We start from the raw sequence: 17,671 nt of genomic DNA on the forward strand, positions 1-17,671 counted from the left end.
AGCTTTACTGAATGTCTTTATGTGGCGGATTTCACTTCCGGTTGTGGTGGGAGTTTCCTGGTAGCCTGATCTGACAAAAGCCTCTGCACGAAACTGTCTGAGAAACATTTCCTGTCAGCCCTCACCTACACAAACCAGAGCCTGCAGTCAACTGTATCCTGGCGACGCTGAGCTGAAGTGGTGATGAGAACTAAAACACTGAGAGAAATCGCTTATAGACCTCAAATTAATACTTGGTGATGTGCTGGATTTATGGAAAAGTCTTTTCTACTTTACTAAAAGAATTACAAAAAACAATCAAGCATGATGACCATGGTGAATGTGCTCAGTGCAGCTTGTAGTGGTAACTGTGCCACAGCTGTAACTGTTATCTGCAGATAGAGCAGTTCCAACATAAGTATATTTACCTGACACAAATGTTGTAAAAACCTGGTTAAGTTCTATAAATGTTTTGCATTCAAATAAAAGGAAGAGGGATTTTCTGGTTCTGTCTACAGGGGCTAGGGAAGGTTTTATGGCAGACACATAAATTGGCAGAGGAAGAAGCTGGCTAAATGTTAACAGTACCTGCATGCAGTCCAGTGTACTCTGGTTAGCAAAGAGATAACACAAAGGGCAAAGGTAAACACATGCTTGAATCTGGGACAGAAAACAATAAATATTAATAAAGTAGAAACACAGCAGTCTGAGTCCAGGATGATGGGAGAACCCCTGTCAGGAGCCTGTGTCACCAGAATGTCTCTTCGTCTTCAATAGCCAACCCCTGCCTTCTGCAGGAACACACATATTCCTTATAATCTTCAAATAAATGGTTTTAACAGACTGAGAGAGGTTGTGTGACAAAGCTCAGGCTATTGGAGGCAAAGAGCCTTTCTCCTGTGACGCACTGGGTTTAAACTGAGAGAAGGAAAGTGAGTGAAACAAAGCAAGTGGAAGGAGACAAGCAGCTGCAAGGAGCAGCTATACTCTACCAGCTCCCTCCGCAACACAAGCTGAGTCAAATCCTAAAATGAAATACATATTTCTTTTAGAAACAAATATGGAAATATTGAGCACAAACCGCAGATATATTCAGCCATCAACTGTGGATGATGACGTGATGAAATGAGTTCTTGCTGTTGGCTCTTCAGCATTGTATTTTATTTTATTATTAAATAAAGCCAGACAAGGGCTTCAACTGTCACCGACTGACTGCACTCATTTTATATACAAAGTGTGTTACACTTACACTGAGAGCAAACACAAAAGTCCCACAATAGCAGAGCAGCCATCTGTTCAAACGGTTTTCCAGGCCCTTCAGTGCTACAGAAATACAAGTATTTTCTGCAACAGCTTCTCGCCAGGTGTTTACATAAGCAGAAACAACTCATTGCACCATGTCCACACTGCTTCTGCTGCAGTGAAATGTCTTTTTTGTACCTTTATTGTCAACTATTACTAATAATGATACTCTTTTGGTTTAATGTAAAGGAGATAAGAAACACCTCTAATGATTTGGTTGTTTTTTTAACTCTTTTGTGTGACTTTACAGAAACTCTGGAAGCTCTCATTTTTATTGTGGCAACTCATTCAAAAGTGCTGGAAGCATCTCAAGCTTGAATGTATGGTGATAGAAGCACTGCATGGTATAAAACAACGTTTATTTGCTTTTCTCCTTTGATGAATAGTCACAGTGGTGTAATATAAACTCACCTCCAGCATCTGAACCACTCCCTCATGCTCCCTCTTGGCAAATAACTGAGCCTGGTGATTAAAAAGATATTAAAGTCAGTGTAATGTTGGTTATTTGCTCATAAAAGCCAAGTTCAGAGCACAGCGAGCTCTGCTGACAACAGTCAGAGCTTTATAGGTGCCCAGAGGTTGCCTCCTGCTGGACAAGACCCCCCATTTCTCATAATATGGATGAAATAAAACAAAGGCTCAAAAGGGCTTCACTTGAGCAAAATAAATATATCTGTTAAAGATGGAGAAAGGTTCTTACCCTCTGTAACCGTTTGATTTCATCCTGTTTGAACTTAAGGATAGCCAGTGCCTGCTCATGTTCCAATTCCAGCTGCTGCCTTCGCTCGGCGACCTCTCGCATATGCTATTCGAGAAAAGAAATATGATCAGAAGACAGTTTTTCCAAGTAGCATGGTGAGGATCAGCACTGCTCTGTACCTTAAGGACCTGCTCTAGGTTCTCCAGTTTGGCACGGAGTCTCTGGTTCTCCTCGAGAACTGAATTGTGTTGAGCAGTCACTTCAGAGAGATCTTCCCTCAGCTCCTCATTCTCAGCCCGAGTCTTGAGAAACAACATGGGTTAGATGACCGGAATACTTTAAGGGACATTTTTTCTCTTATAACATCAGTCAGTTTACACTGAAACTAAGTTTTATTCAGGGTCCATTAAATTATATCACTGCATTATATCATCACTGCATCCTCAAATTTCAGCTTTGTTGGAGGGTAAAATATCATTGTATCATAAACAAAACAGGACAGAGTTCGGGAGGGCGGGAAGACACTGACCTGGTCGAGCAGCTGTGCCTTCCTCCTGAGGAGATCTGCCTCCTCCTTTAGTTGCTCATTTTTGCCTCGCTCATCCTCAAGCTGGCTCTCCTATGAAGAAAGCACAAGTTCAGGTAAAACTGACTCTCAAATCATCCCTATGTCCACTATAATAACCACACAGCACATGAGAGGGAAACACCAGAGGAACAAGATTGCTTACCAAATCCAGACATCTCTTCTGTCGCTTCTTTACTTCATGCTCAAGGTTTTCACATTCTTTTCTCTTCTTGCTCAGCTCACTTTCCTGAACCAACAATGATAACAAAGCAAAGACAGTTACAATGAATTCTTATTTTAAAATCTGACCATGGCTCTTAAACAACATCTAGCTCTTCACATGGTTTTAAAAAGAGCTAACTCTCAAAGAGCAGGTTGCATACTGTATATAGGCAAAATCATGATAAACAATATATAATATAATGGCACATTATCTTCATTTACATTCAGCAATGCTTAATACATTGGCTTTAGTTTCCATATTGACCTCTGACACACAGCAATGATGTATTACAAAGCTTAGCATCCTTTAATTATTCTAAATGCAGCTTACATGCAGGACCAGCATAGGAGAAATCAGCTTATTTCAGCATGGCCCCAGGACCTTAATCAAGTATTACCACTGTGACTGTATGGGGGGAAGCAACAGAACAGACAGGCTAATTGCAAACCACCTGCAGGAGAGATATTTTACTCTCACCACTGATGACACAGCAAGACAATAACTATAATTAAACTGCAACCTGTGTTCGGAATAATGTAAATCAAGTAAAGACGGTAAACTGGAAATTAACACACATTTTTAAATTTAACACAGACACTCACTTAACTGTTCACTTATTGTGACTACAAGGTATTACTATTGTTTAACAATAGATTGTTAAAGTTCACCGAACCATCCGTGCTTCCCACCATGAGCACAATGTCAGAGAGAATAAAGTCTATATTAGGAGATTATTTATATTTTATGGTTCTTTCAAACTCAGCAAGGTTGAAACTGTTTTATGAGCAGGCAGGTGACATTTTCACACTGAAATCTGTTATGTTAACTGGATTAAGAGTCAAACAGCCATGCTATCAAATGCTGTTATTATAGTGGGCACTGTAATATAAACAACGTGCTGATGTTGAATTAAGCATGAATTAACAATAAACACAGTCATTGGTCACAAAAATCCATCCACTTGGCACCATCAATGTTTATATATTTATGAAAATCTGTCAAACATTATTGAGATATTTCAGTCTGGACCAAACCAACCAACCCTAGCAGCTAAAAATATAACTTGCATGCTCTGTGGGCTAATTTTGCCCAGTGTTTACTCAGCTGATGGGCTTTGTCCTACAGTGTAACTCATTAAACCTGTCTAAGAAATCCCATTGTCTGAGATCCCACTTTTCTCTCCGTGACTCAGTCGTGCTCGAGAAAAGATAGCTAGTTAATCTATGATGTAAGTTTGAGATCCTCTTAACAGACCAAAGATAAAAAACAAACAGTCAAGCTACATTTGAGCTATTTTCAGCATTCTTTATTTAACTAAAACGACAAAGTATTGATGATTTCGGGTACCTCTTGTCCAGTCATGTTGTGTATTCGATATAATGACGGACAATAAAAGTCTAGAATTTCCAGCCATCAGAATTTAAAAGCAGAATCTTACTGCCTGATGAAATACAGCGGTGTTGGCACAATGAGTAGTGACTTTTTCCAACCAGCAACCAGCTTTTTGTAAGAGAACAGGGAGTCATGAAATCCCCAAATGATGGTGAATTAAGCTGTCCCTGTTGTGAATTACAAACACACAAAAATGATGATGACACACATTCTGTTAATGACACCATTGCTACTTTATAGTCAGTTCTGCTTGTATTGTAAGTTGTTTACAGCTGATGCAATGTCCATTGTCAATGCTCAAACAATAAACAAAACATCTATTCATGTCTGTAATCTCCATTTTGCATCCTGACCAAGTCCATACTGAGCTCAGAGAGACTGTGGTCTATTTAAGCCACGAGACCCACTTGTAGAATCAGTGAGGCCAATGTGCTATTCTTCTGTTTCCAAGGGACAAGATCAAAATAATCCCTGCATTACATAACAAATCTGACCCTGGTTTTTCCTTTGGTGGCAGTCAGTTCAGCCACAGCACTGAAATTCAGGCTGCAGTTTCACATGAAGAAGAAAGTCCTGTCCCTGTAATTAGGCATAATATGCAATTAGTGCTGCTCAGAGATGTTTATGACTCTCATGACTGTTTGGAGGAAAGGACCAGTTTGAAAGCCATGTCTGTGATATTGACAAAACTATACTAAGCCTCTAATTTTAGCAAAAGCAAACAACTGCTCCAACTAGTCCACTGTATTAGATAGTGTTGAAACTTAATAAGGAAACATTTATGAACAAACTACATTCAGGAGCCGCTTTCTCCTCATGCAAAGCAATATTTCCTATTGAAATGGCAGTTTAGCAGTGGTAAACCACGGCATGATTGTACTCTGAATAGTCCTCTACAGATCAAGAGGATTTTGAAGCACCAGCTCAGCACAGTGCTCTCACCAGAAACTGTAAGCGCTGCTCCTCTGTGTGATCCTCCTGACCAGAGGGGGTCGGGCAGAGGCCCGGTGTGGGCGTCACTCGCGGCCCCAACTCCTCCTCCTCTCCGGGAGTCTTCTCACACCTGGATGGAGCTTCATCTAATGCCACACACGGGGTCTCTCCTCCAACCTGACAGGGACAGGAAGAAATATTTACATTTACAGAGATTATTTAAAGAAAGTCCAGATCCAAGGTGGTGGAATAAAAAGCTTCTGCTCTGATCGTAGAGCAGGGAGCAAGTGTGTGATTGTTATACTGTAGTGACACTAAACATTACACCCCCTGCTGTGAGTGAGGGATTAGTGGCAAGCCCCCTTCCCAGTGGTCCACGTACAATCAATGAATAATCCAGGGGAAATCCCTGTAGCCTGCAACATGACTGCAACTCATTAGCAGGAACTTGTCCTTGCTAATTTGTTTGCATGTTAATGACTTAAATGTTTCAGAGTATGTCTTTTTAATCAATTACTGCTACACATTCCTCTTCATTACTTGTATCACTGGTCTAACTGGGATGCAGGTGGGGGACAGGCTGACATTGGTGGGGGGTTAAGAGTCGGGAATCAGTATCTAATTTTAGAGCAAACCTACTTATGCTCAGAGTAGAACTGTGCTAGTGCAGCCAAGGCCATGACCCAATAACAGGATCAAAAGCACTCTGCCACGTGCTGCAGAGGGGATCTCAACTTTACACTCTACTTTCCTTTACATTGTTAATCACTACAAGGCACATTACTGAACACCTAAACACCTACTATATAAAATACTCATGAGGAAACTGGTCACTGGATTTTACTGGTATTATAAAATTGTCACAAAAGAGTAAATACATAAACCTGGGAGCACTGGCTTCTCTCATATAAGAAATATAATTACATCTCTCTAGTCATATAACCTGGGTTTGGCCCTTTCACAAAACAGATGCATAAATCTAATATTCAATGATGGAACTGCTAAATCTGTCATGTTAAGAGTTAATACACGCAGGAGACATTGAAGACTCAGAGACAAATGCAGTTATATCCTCTATCCATTAAGAAACTGAAAAATAACAGTACTTATTTGGACTGATGTGTCCAAGTTCTCACTTCCAGCAACCTGTTAATAACAAAACAGACTTGCCTCTGTGGAAGACAACATTTCATTTCTTCAAACAGAGGATTTTTTACTAGTATTATTTGATACTATATTTAAAAAGATTTCATTTTCCCACAAAACATGTATTTTATCCCTATTACTTTCACATGCAACATTAAAAACAATCATGTAGACGTTTTCGGGCATCACAGACAAATGCCTGTTAAATGCCTGTGTGTTGAATGTGCAGGTGATTAATATAAGTTCTTCTTACACACATGTCGCAGTTCGCATCAAGGACAGGTTTAGGGTTGTTAGTATTATGTTCGCAGTAGATGACAGACAACCTCAACATAGTTTGATAACTCATTTCGACTGTTCAGCACAGATTCAGTGGCATGCCTGTGAAGTTAAGTGAGGCCATCCCTGGTTTATCTTTTGGATAGGGGACCAGATGGTGTGAGTAGTGGTGACGAAAGGCCAGCAGGAGGCACTAATTCCATTGGCCCGTTTACAAAAACAGCACACAGGAATGAGTACCTTAAACAAGTGCTCTGCTTTTTTTTTCTTTTTCTGCTCCTGAATCCTTTTTGTGGTAAATAAAGATCCCATCTCATCCCATTTCGTGATCCAAGCCACTTGGCAAAATGTCTTTCTTTGTCTTTGGTTAGTCATTTGGTTAGTTGTTAAAACAGTCGGCCTACTTGTGATTCTTAATTAGCTTGTAGCTCTTCATACCAATCCACTGGGCTGGCTTAAGTGTGTGGAGTTACTTGCTACAATCTGGCAGCCATGCAGCGAGGTGGGAGTGATCCATTACTAAGGTAAGATCCCATAAGTAAATTTGAACAAACCACATCCTTTTATTCATTCCTTCACTATTTGTGTAGCTCTCCTCATTTTCTTTACTCTTTCTTTGGAGTTCACAGCAAACTTTGACCATAAATCGAATAAGATATAAAACCTATGTTTGAGATAGTTAATGGAACTAACTACACAGTGATAACATTTTAAAATCAGTATGTCATACATCAGCCTGCAGGTCAAATCCCTTGAAAAGAGCAATCCTTTTTGTAAAGGGAGCTCACAATGATGAGCAGATATAATCAGGGTTAAGGCAACGTGTGATATAATTCTAACGTGGTTTTGACGAATGAGCACGAGGGGGAATATTACATAATGCTTCATTTATATGATGTTATGAGGACTAAAGGGGCTGTCATAGAGAGTATTAGACCAGGGCTTACAGCTATTAAGAATCATTTTAAAGGTTTTTTTATGCCAACACACTAGCCTAACAAAACTTATGTATTTTAATGGTTGTATGCCTAATGTACAGGAGGAAATGTATGTATATATTTGGAAAACAAAATAAAGACATGGAAGCATTTTATGTAATTGATCAACTAAATATTTTTAAATATTTTTGTGTAAGCCTACCGCATGGCATTGCTTTACCTGTCCAACTTCAAACTAATGTCTAAGAAGCAATATAGAATCTTTCCACTGATAATTGTAGTAGTACAGACACAGATGATTTTATGGCTTGTAGTTAATTTGGGTTAAATTATTGTCAACGGATTTTCAACTAATTACTCTCCCTTTGGCAGATTTGAGCAGTGATTCTTCTTTAAAAGAATATAAATCAAAATTGATCCTGCAAACAGAAGAATCTTTCAGAGCATCACAACTACCTGGACCAGTGAAGGGAGAAATCACCAGTTATTTCAATCGCATCACCAAACACAAGAAATATTAACTAGTTTGAACAATTTAAGAATGTAACATGTTATAATGAAGGTGAAGGGGTGGATCATGTCAAAGCATTATTACAATAGAACATGTAAATAGTTAAAGTACCTAAAGCTTCACTCAGCCTCAGGAGGAAACAATTGACTATTGCATTTTTATATGGAGTATATCTAAAATAGATCATGAATTGATTTAATGAGAATGTTGTGCTTGTATTGGCCAAAACTGGTAAGAAACAGTCAAAAGATGAAAATGAACATGTACAAGAATTTATAGGCAATAAGTGCATCAAGATAAAGCCTCATTTTAAGAAATATGGGAGTGAGTATAAAGCTGCTTAGTTCATGTATAGATTTACTGTGTCCATATTGGTCTTTTAATAAAAATGAATTATAACCAACAATGCAACATTGTTTTTAATTTCTGAGCAACAGTTAGCATTAGCTTCAATTCTAGTAACAAGAGAATGTGTTCTCAATTCTACTCACTAATATTATTGATCGTATTTCTGCTCAGTCAGCAGAACAAAACATTCAAACATTTATATACACACGTGTTGGTCCTGAAGCCACTGGAGTCAAATTAAATCATCAGTCAGAATTAGATTATTACAGGTCTGAGTGTCAAAGTGTTGGCTCGTCTCAACACTTCACAGTTAACATATCCTCACTTTCAACAACAATGAATTATTAATATATTGTCATATTTCCTGGCAAACGCATTTCTTTTGATAAATTAAAAGGATGCAATCTATCATCTTTTACCTTAAGTTGTGCTCATTATAACTTGAACATGTGCTTTTATTTTAATACATGTAAGGAATTCATAGAGTACAAATGAGCATTCTCCTTGGTTACATGCAATCAGGCGCTGCGTTCAAAGTCAGGCAATATAAATGTAGTTATTTATAAGTTATTTAAGAGCAGTTCCATCTTGACAGAATGTTGATCTACATCCCTTTGCTGTTTTATTTCAGTGCAGCTTTTCAGTAACTTTTTACAGACTGTACCTGATGGAGGCATCTAACTTTATGTCCTTTAGCTTGACTGTGTTACGACAGATAAGACAAAAAGTCATAATGTGAAAACTGAGAACAGCAGCACTTGTTTAACCTTTGAAAACACAGAAACAATAATTGAAACTCTTTCTCTTGTCTCATCTCTACTGATGAGCTCTTTGAGAATGGAAATTCATTTAAAACAGACACATTATTCATAAGAATTTGCTAAGTGTGATTGTCTGCTACCCGGTTCAGTAACAAACATTAACAGTTGTGTCAGAGTCTGAGCTGCTGTGTCAAGTGAATGAGACTAGGGGGTACAATAAGGGATGCATAAAACATGTATTATTGGATAGTGGATATTATAAATATAGTCATATGCACCATTATAAATAAATAACCTGAAGAAGAATGCAGCCATGTCTTCAGGTTATCCTCCTCCTGAGGTCACGGTGTGTATTTTTGTCGGATGAGCTCCATGTTTAGAGGCTCACCTCTACTTGCACACTGCTTCACACTGTCAGGTGCCATTGTGCACACTTCACACTGCTGTGGTCCATGTATACTAAAGGATCAAGTACACCCTGGGCCCATGCATACTAAAGCAGGGTCAGATCCCATTCAGCAGGCCCTGAATGCTATAAGCACATTGGTATAATCCCTGCAGACTACTGAAACGGGTAACTGGATCACTTCTTTTAAAAGCACCTTAATGGATTGGCCTGGCCGTTGATTTTCTTTTTAATACGGAGCATATCAATGTCCGCCAATCAAACGCTCTACCAGCCTGTCGCTAAGTCGGTCTGTCCAAATTCTACATCTGGAAGCTCCAAAATATGACTGTTACAAAACTGAATGGCTGTCCTTGACCAGGCCTCAAGTGTGTGCCATCTCTCTAACGTGTAAGAAAGTGGTAGTGTCATCACACTCAAGCTGGGATATAAAACTGAATTTAATTTAAAAACAGCAGCCATAAGACCTTAATGAAAAAATCTCCTTCGCTGCACTGAAGTGCTGCATGTAAAATACAGATAATCTTCCAGAATGAGCTGCTGGTTCTAACATGTAACACAAATACAGCACCGGCAGTTTGGTGCCAACTCCCTCACACCCCGGATTCGTCATGACACTCATTTGTTTTCAGTGCCAAGTCCCAAAATTTAGTTCTGCACAGCTTTATTGTCACATCCAAGCAGACACATATGAAGTTAGCCAAGGAGAACTGCACAGGACCACAGACACCTACACACAGAGATAAAGAAACCTGTACGACGACCTACCCCTTTCGTGTGATCTGTGGCAACGTCAAGGCTTCCCTTGGCCTGCTAGTTATCCAGAGCAGGGCGAGATAGAAAAGTCCTTAGTGCGGCTGGAGTCTTACCTACCACCCAAAACCCTCTCACCGCTGCCACAGCAACAGAGAGCGGATTACTGGACTGTACCATTCTGTTGTTAGAGGGGATTAGAGTTCACACAACATGGCCCCTTTCTGGGTGTGCGCGTGCCACTGGCAGTGCGTGTGTGCGTCCCACAAACGAGAGATTACCACAATGGGCGTTCTCATTTGAGCTCCACAGGAATATCATTTTACTCCACTCGCAGGCAGTGGAGAATTTTACCAAAAAATAATTTTAAAAATGGATGTTTGGCTTTATTGTGATATAAACTGACAATAATTCAACTATTTTTTTCCTTTAAAATCAAAGGACACCAGTGAAATTATATTTTTCCATACTGCTCCAAAATAACAAATATAAGCCAAACTAAATTATGATTACACACTCATATATCTGTGACTCTGTAACCAGCATGTGCACGTTAAACATTTTGGCCAGTGACTGACATCTCTGAGCATCACTTCAGTGGTGAAGAACTGCGTCTAAGAACTGAATACAGAGCAGATCAGTATTACATGCACAGAGGATCAGAGTGTGTGACTTTGGTATCTTTGATCAGGCCCAAGTTCAAGACAGGGAATCATCTCATTATGGCTTGTGGCAGATTAGTATCAGGTCCAGCCATTATATAACACTGTAAAACAGCGATCATGCCAACATAAACATACACAAGGTTTCCAAAAAAAGACTTTTAGATTATCAACTAAAAGTATAATCCTAATTTAATAGTTAAAGCAACCATCATTGCTCCTTGGTGTAAATACATGATCTGCCCAACAGCTTTTCAGAAACAGTTTTAAGAGCCTTACACTGACTCAAGTAAAATTGTCTGGATAATTTCGACTTTTATATTTCTTAAAACAATCTTCACTAGACTGCAACTATGATAGAATTTTGATATTTGGATGTCAGGTTTAAAAATTTGGACAAGGGTTTGAGTCCAACAGAGGTCAGTGTAGAGTTGAGCTGCTTTGATACGAGTGGGGGGGGCTTTACCTCCTCGTCCACCTTCTCCTCCTCTGATTCTCCACACTTCTCCAGGCCGCTGGGGTCGGGACTGTGGTTGTGCTGCTGTGTGGACGATGTGACGGACAATTGCCTCTGGAGCCGCAGCACCTCCCTCTGAGACTCTCTAAGAAGCCTCTCGAATTCCACTCTGCCAGATGGAACAGTGGAGTCCTACGCAGACATATAGACATGCATTAGAGACAGCCATAAGATAACGACATCATTAATTTAGCATACTGTTATCAGTGTTATTTAAATTTCAGTTATAAGACTGAGTGTATCTCAAACTACAAAACCGATTGAAAGAAAAAATAAAGCCATCTCGAATCCTGTGCATTGTGATCAGATTCTATTTTTTAGAACTGACTTTAAAAAAAATGTTTTATTCTTTTCGGTTTTAAATTTATCTTGCGTGCTTCACCTTTCCTCACTGTCACCCTCATAACCTGATGAAATGTGTTTTGGTTGCATTAGAGATTCAGCACAGTCATTCTAATCAGATCAATGCTCAGCTCATACAGTAAGACCCTTCACTGTTTAACACAGCACATGCTCACAGTATGAGCTGTTAAGTCACTGTACCAGTAATTAAAAACAGGCACTTAGAAAGGCAGCCTATTCCTGCACTGTCATCTAGACATCAGCAATGACGCAGCCTTTGTAATACGGGTTTAGGAGGGAGTTAGGATGAGCAGTGCCCGTGTTGTCCAGCAGAGGGCGAGCTTGTGGCATAATGAGCCTGTGGCAGGGCTGGTCAATAGAGGAACAGGTTAATGTGGCACAGCAGAGCAGAAACTCAGTGAATGGTCAGATATGTTAAGAAGGACTGTGGTCTTGATCCGTCTTTCAGTGAAGTCTGAGCTCAGATTCTAATTCATAACCACAGAAGGAAGTGTGTTTTCAGTACCTTGGTGGTGCCGAGCCGTGCCTCCAGCTCCCTGCACTCCTGCTGCAGGGCAGCAATCTCTTTGTCCTTAGACAGTAGTGCATCAGCATGCTGGGCGAGGTCACGAGCTCGCTGACGGGCAAACGCCCTCTTGTACTGTTCCACTGACCCGGGTCTCATCAGTGACGGGGAGTTCACCTGAAAAGTGCAAGAAGGAAACATACTGAATGAACTTATCAGCGGAGAGGACATCAGAGGTGAAGTCTCACTGAGGCTTCAAACAATATCAATAACTGAAGCAGACTAACTCAGTTTCTGAAAACATCCATAAATACAGTCTGTTCATTAGATCAGAAACAAAATGTACATCAGCCTGTGACTGTAGCAGTCGGGTGAGAGATGGATGGTCCTTGAGCTGTCTGCTGTACTGTAGCAATATATCTACTTTGTTATATATATATATATATCTATAGCCTGCTTCAGACATTAGAGTGAATCATAACATATATAAACACTATTGATTCGTTTCATTAGAACAGTTACAATACAATGGTATTGGATTAGATTTGATCATAGTGATAATGTAATTTTTAAGATCTATTTCATATTTCATTTCTTTTCCGTTTAAGTGGCCTTCATACTCTGTCGTAAGATGATACCTAACTAGTGAGCAATTTCAAATACTTGTCCACATGGCGGTGCTGCCTTCATATCAAGTTTTAAAATACTTAATTCAAGAAGTGTGACATGAAGAATGTAAATAATAGTTGGATTTTTGTTTTGATTTATATAATCTTTGTTGTCCTGCATCTCTTTTGTAAGATATTTCCTGGACTTCCTATTGAGTTCTCGTGACTATTCTAGTGATGCATTAAAGTAGCATCAGTAGGGTGCTGGTATTTTACAACAAGGCTCCCATTCATCACATGCTCAACTATTCCATTCAACTCATTATGATGATGTGGTTATTTGGATGGTGGTTCTTGATAATGAGTCACTCCCAGCATTTGGGTCAGAGTGCAGACAAATAGGCTTGGCAGTTCACTGTGAACTTGTTCGATTTTTAATTTGTGTGTTATACCACTTTGAGGTTTGCCTCCTGCAGTTTCCGAGCTCTCTCTTCGAGCCTCTTAGCGAGAACAGCCAGCTCTGTGTTCTTCCTCCTCAGCCGCCTGACCTTCTCCTCGGTCTCTGGGGCACTGCTCTTTCGCTAAACATAGGGGAAATAAAAAAATCATCAGACAATGCCAGAAGCAAATAGTAACACAGCAATGCACAACAAGATGGTCGCGGGAAATTGAGAAGTGGTTATTAAAGAAGAAGTCAAAAACACTTCCTGGTAAGGGTCTTTGGTATGTGATATGATATTCACCATTTTTATGTTGTTGTTATTTTTATCCCATTACCCATGAAATGGATTTAATTTTATAAATTTGACATTTTGGCTCTGATACAGTTGTCTCTGTCTGTCTGTATTCCCATTCTGTGTGGATTTCATTAAATAAAGTTACAATTATACATAAATATATACATCAAACACACAATTTAAACACTCAAGTTAATTGATTTATTAAAACTAACTCAACATGTTAGCGAACACCTGATTTAATGTGGACATTTACATTGAACTAAAATATTGAATATAAAGTGACATGGAAATTTAATATGAAATTGAACTACAAAAGTCACATTTTATAAATATATATTGGTTCTAAATATTTATTATCAGCCTGTTTCATTACTAATAATGATCCTTTTGCCCATACTTTTATTTTTATCTGTGTGATACCAATTATGTTATAACAATGCACAAAGGTGTTGTATTCAACGTGTCTGTGCACTTGGCCTACTTTCTAGGAAGCTTTGTGTCAAGACTAACTGTTATTTTTAGTCTCACCAGCAGGCAATTTTCCTCCCTCAGTGTTGTGCAAGTCTTTTCCAGCTCATCAAGGGCTCGGAGGAGTTCGGAGTTCTGACGAACCAGGAACCCGTAGTCAGTGCCATTCTGCAAGACGAGCACAACAACAACAGATTCAGTTAACTTCTTTTTTTTTGGCTTTTCATAATAAACAAAGACCCACATTATTTTTAACAGTGATACAGAGATTGATCTGTATATCTACAACATTGCTTTAATCATGTTCCATCTGTTGGCGGCTTCAAAAGCCCTTCTCTGCTGTTGGCATGTGTTTACATAGCAACTACTTGTAATGGTAACTAATTGTGGCTGACAGATGACAGCACACTGAAAAGACTTTTAATTAGACCAACTCAATTAGTCTACCAGCAGCTCTGAACACCTATTACTCCACAATTACTCAGCATAAAGAGAGGACCAGCTCTGCTCACACGTCGCACTATGGAAGAGACTTAAATATGTTATGGCGTTTTAAACATTTTGGCAACAGACTGTCATAACAGTTGTAACTCGGTCACACATATGCAAATGTGAAATGAATATCAATGGTCAAAGTTGGAGTGGAACTCTACGTGAAGCTACACTGCAATTAGCTTCGTGTGCAGTAGTGATGGAGTAATAATCTTGTTACGTTGTTTTTTTATTTTGAAGGGACAGCTGAACAAAGCAGCATGGCAGATAGTCAATGTGCTGATCAGGACTATCATTGGTGCTTATCATCCATGTGGAGGATAGCTGGAGGTGGTGATGCTGCTGTGCCTCAGTGCCTGTGTCAGGGATGCTCTAAATGAGCTCTAAAGCACAAGGGACAGGTTGAGAGAAGACCTGGCACAGAGGGACTGCAGAGAGAGCAGATGGACAGACAGACAGGGAGAACAGACTAACAGACTAAAACACATTAGACCAAACAGTCATCTGGGCCCACAGGGCTGCTATGGCTACATATATGTGTCCTGTCAATCTGCTGGATGATGAGCTGTGGACAGTTTGACAGGTGAGACATAGTCAAAATTGTCCCACACAGATAAAGAAAGGATCACTGTGGTGGCGTGTGTACTGTCGTGTGTCAGTACTGCAAAAGCACACAGATGTGACAAACCAGGAAATCTGTTTAGATGTCATTGCTGTTTGGAACCTACTTCCTAACTGGAAATATTCCTTTGCCATAGAATCACTTTTCTTACTGCACAAGGACTAATGTCATATTAAACATCCTGATAATATGGCACAGTCAAAAGAATATTTGTAACCATCATCTTGTGAGATTATGTTGTCTTGGTAACTGCAGGTGATGAGCGATCTGGCGGCTCTCTGGAGGATCTGTACCTGTGTTTTAAGTCAACACTAATGACCAGCTGTTTACTGAACCAGCAGCTGAGGCTCCTGTGTGTTTATCTTTCAGTACTATTATGATGGTGACATGGGACATCCTGAGTGTCTACTTAGCGGGTCCCAAACCAGTGCCAGAAATACCATATGGTTTCAGGGTAAAACCATGCAGAGCAGAAGAATTAGAGGAAAACTATTTCAAATGCACATGGTGACAATAAATTAATGTTTTAGTAATTGCCAATACTCTCTAAATTAGTTGTAAAACTTCTGCAATCAAAACAAGGATTTAATTACTATTTATCAGTGCAGGCAATAAAAGATTCTTCATGGACGACACTTATAATCAATGCAGGTGCTGAGTAAGCTGGTACATTTCCATTCAATGTGAATGCTCTCTTCCAGCACAGTTTGGCACTATAGCTTAAGAACTGAGACACAAAATGTTATCCTTTTATTGTAAATAACAAAAGCTGCACATTAAATAATTGATATGGAAACTACTGACCCTCTGACATCAACAGACAGGACTTATCCTTGAGATTTTCACAAGATTTAAATATGGTTGATACTATATGGTTGAAATTTCTTCTAAAATAGACATTTCATGTATTTTAATCAGCAATTATCCCTCTACATGTTTGCCTTTATTGGTGGTGGTGGAGTCTACCAATACAAACATATAATATAGTGCAGTAGGCACAGGCCTAAAGTGTGTGGGACCTCCTCTTCTGACCCTCCTTACATGATGTATTAGGGTACATTGAAAAACTGCAAACAAAAGCTTGTCATAAAATCCTGTGAACAGCACTTCATGAGCAGACTATTTGCTATTTGTTCACGATGAATGCATTTTCCAGGGACAGATGGAAACTGCTTATTCAACTATCTTGGCTTGATTTATATGTTGTGCGGTAATGTTCCATATAAGAGAGGGCTCTCTGTCAAACTTTCAGCTCTTTTCTTGATCACAGTTCAAATGCTGTGATTCTTTCATGTGAACATGGTACTTTTTAGACACATTTAAAAGCATGAGGTCACAAAACAATTTACTCCTTCTCCTAACAATATCACATCATATTTATGCATCACTCAGAGCAAGCTGCAATCACTCAAAAAATGCTTTATATTCGAAAACAGATTTTCACACATAGTATTGTATTTACTTATATTTCGGGAAACTACATCATGCTGTGTTGTAAGCAGAAGGAATGATCCAAGAAAGTAGGAGCAGGAATTGTGCCGTTAACATGGTTTTCTAAAAGTTGTGGCTGTAGATACAGAGGCTGTTTCTCTATTCATATTCCCATTGTTCATATACTCATCTGCTGAAAAATGTTACAATGAAACAATTTTTAATCAAACAAGAGGTCAGTCACTAAACTGTAGCTATATCAAAAATGATATTAGTTCCTTGACAATTGGCTGTCTGTGGTTTACTAGTTCAGTGCTTTTCAGCTGAGTTTGTACTACATGGGAGCTTTGACATGGAGCATGGCACAAACAGATCTAACAAAAGAAGTAAAAACCAAAACAAATTAAACTCTTAAAACAATATGTCATGCACATATTAAATTGTAAGACTTAAATACTAATGGAAAGCATTTAAAAACTAGAATGACACTCAGTAGAGTGCAGACCTCCACCAAGGTCCAACAGTCCCCTCATGAAACCACATATAAATCCCCTAGATCCAGAACGACGATGATACTAAAGCCCAATCTATCACATTAGAGGAAGGCCTGCCAGAACGAACTTAGCTTCCGCCCTCTTCCATTCTGATTCTAATGATCTTGGAGTCCATCCATGTCTTGTAATTGTTCGCTGTGAATCATACTGAAACACCGGAGGCTTTTCCTGAAGCATGAGGTAATGCTGGCTCCTTGTCAACTAAAGCCCACCCTGCTGCCACAGAAAAGAGCTGCAGGTGGCGAGGTCTTCTCAAGGCCAGTGTATTAGCATTCAGACATCTCCTCTCCCTCTCTCAGTGGTGCTGTTTTCACATGGGTCTGGCTCACTGAGCAAGGCAGATGTAACTCAGTGGCAGGAGGGCAGGGGTCTCCATACAAACGTCTGTCATAGGAGCCTGAGCCCTGGGCAGGGCAGATGGGCCTAATGGAGCCATCTTCCAATGCTCTGTTTGAATCTGTCTGCAATAA

The 17,671-nt window shown here is 39.5% G+C and overlaps 1 protein-coding gene across 21 annotated transcripts in view; it reads right to left on the reverse strand.

The window, feature by feature from the left end:
* LOC109628709 (RIMS-binding protein 2) overlaps nucleotides 1–17,671 on the reverse strand; it is a 59,328-nt gene that overhangs the window by 21,833 nt on the left and 19,824 nt on the right. For 16 of the 21 annotated variants that reach the window (XM_069510070.1, XM_069510074.1, XM_069510065.1 and 13 more), the window contains 11 exons: nucleotides 14,163–14,270; nucleotides 13,347–13,475; nucleotides 12,287–12,463; nucleotides 11,368–11,550; nucleotides 5,107–5,274; nucleotides 2,713–2,796; nucleotides 2,511–2,600; nucleotides 2,161–2,283; nucleotides 1,982–2,086; nucleotides 1,693–1,743; nucleotides 972–1,004 (listed from right to left, as the gene is read on the reverse strand). In XM_069510070.1, the coding sequence (XP_069366171.1) occupies nucleotides 972–1,004; nucleotides 1,693–1,743; nucleotides 1,982–2,086; nucleotides 2,161–2,283; nucleotides 2,511–2,600; nucleotides 2,713–2,796; nucleotides 5,107–5,274; nucleotides 11,368–11,550; nucleotides 12,287–12,463; nucleotides 13,347–13,475; nucleotides 14,163–14,270 (1,251 nt within the window). Of the gene's footprint in view, nucleotides 1–567; nucleotides 589–971; nucleotides 1,005–1,692; nucleotides 1,744–1,981; nucleotides 2,087–2,160; nucleotides 2,284–2,510; nucleotides 2,601–2,712; nucleotides 2,797–5,106; nucleotides 5,275–11,367; nucleotides 11,551–12,286; nucleotides 12,464–13,346; nucleotides 13,476–14,162; nucleotides 14,271–17,671 lie in introns of all 21 variants that reach the window. The other 5 variants (XM_069510072.1, XM_069510077.1, XM_069510087.1 and 2 more) reach the window with 2 other exon arrangements.

This window comes from Paralichthys olivaceus, chromosome 15, assembly GCF_024713975.1.
Source record: "Paralichthys olivaceus isolate ysfri-2021 chromosome 15, ASM2471397v2, whole genome shotgun sequence".
NCBI lineage: Eukaryota > Metazoa > Chordata > Actinopteri > Pleuronectiformes > Paralichthyidae > Paralichthys > Paralichthys olivaceus.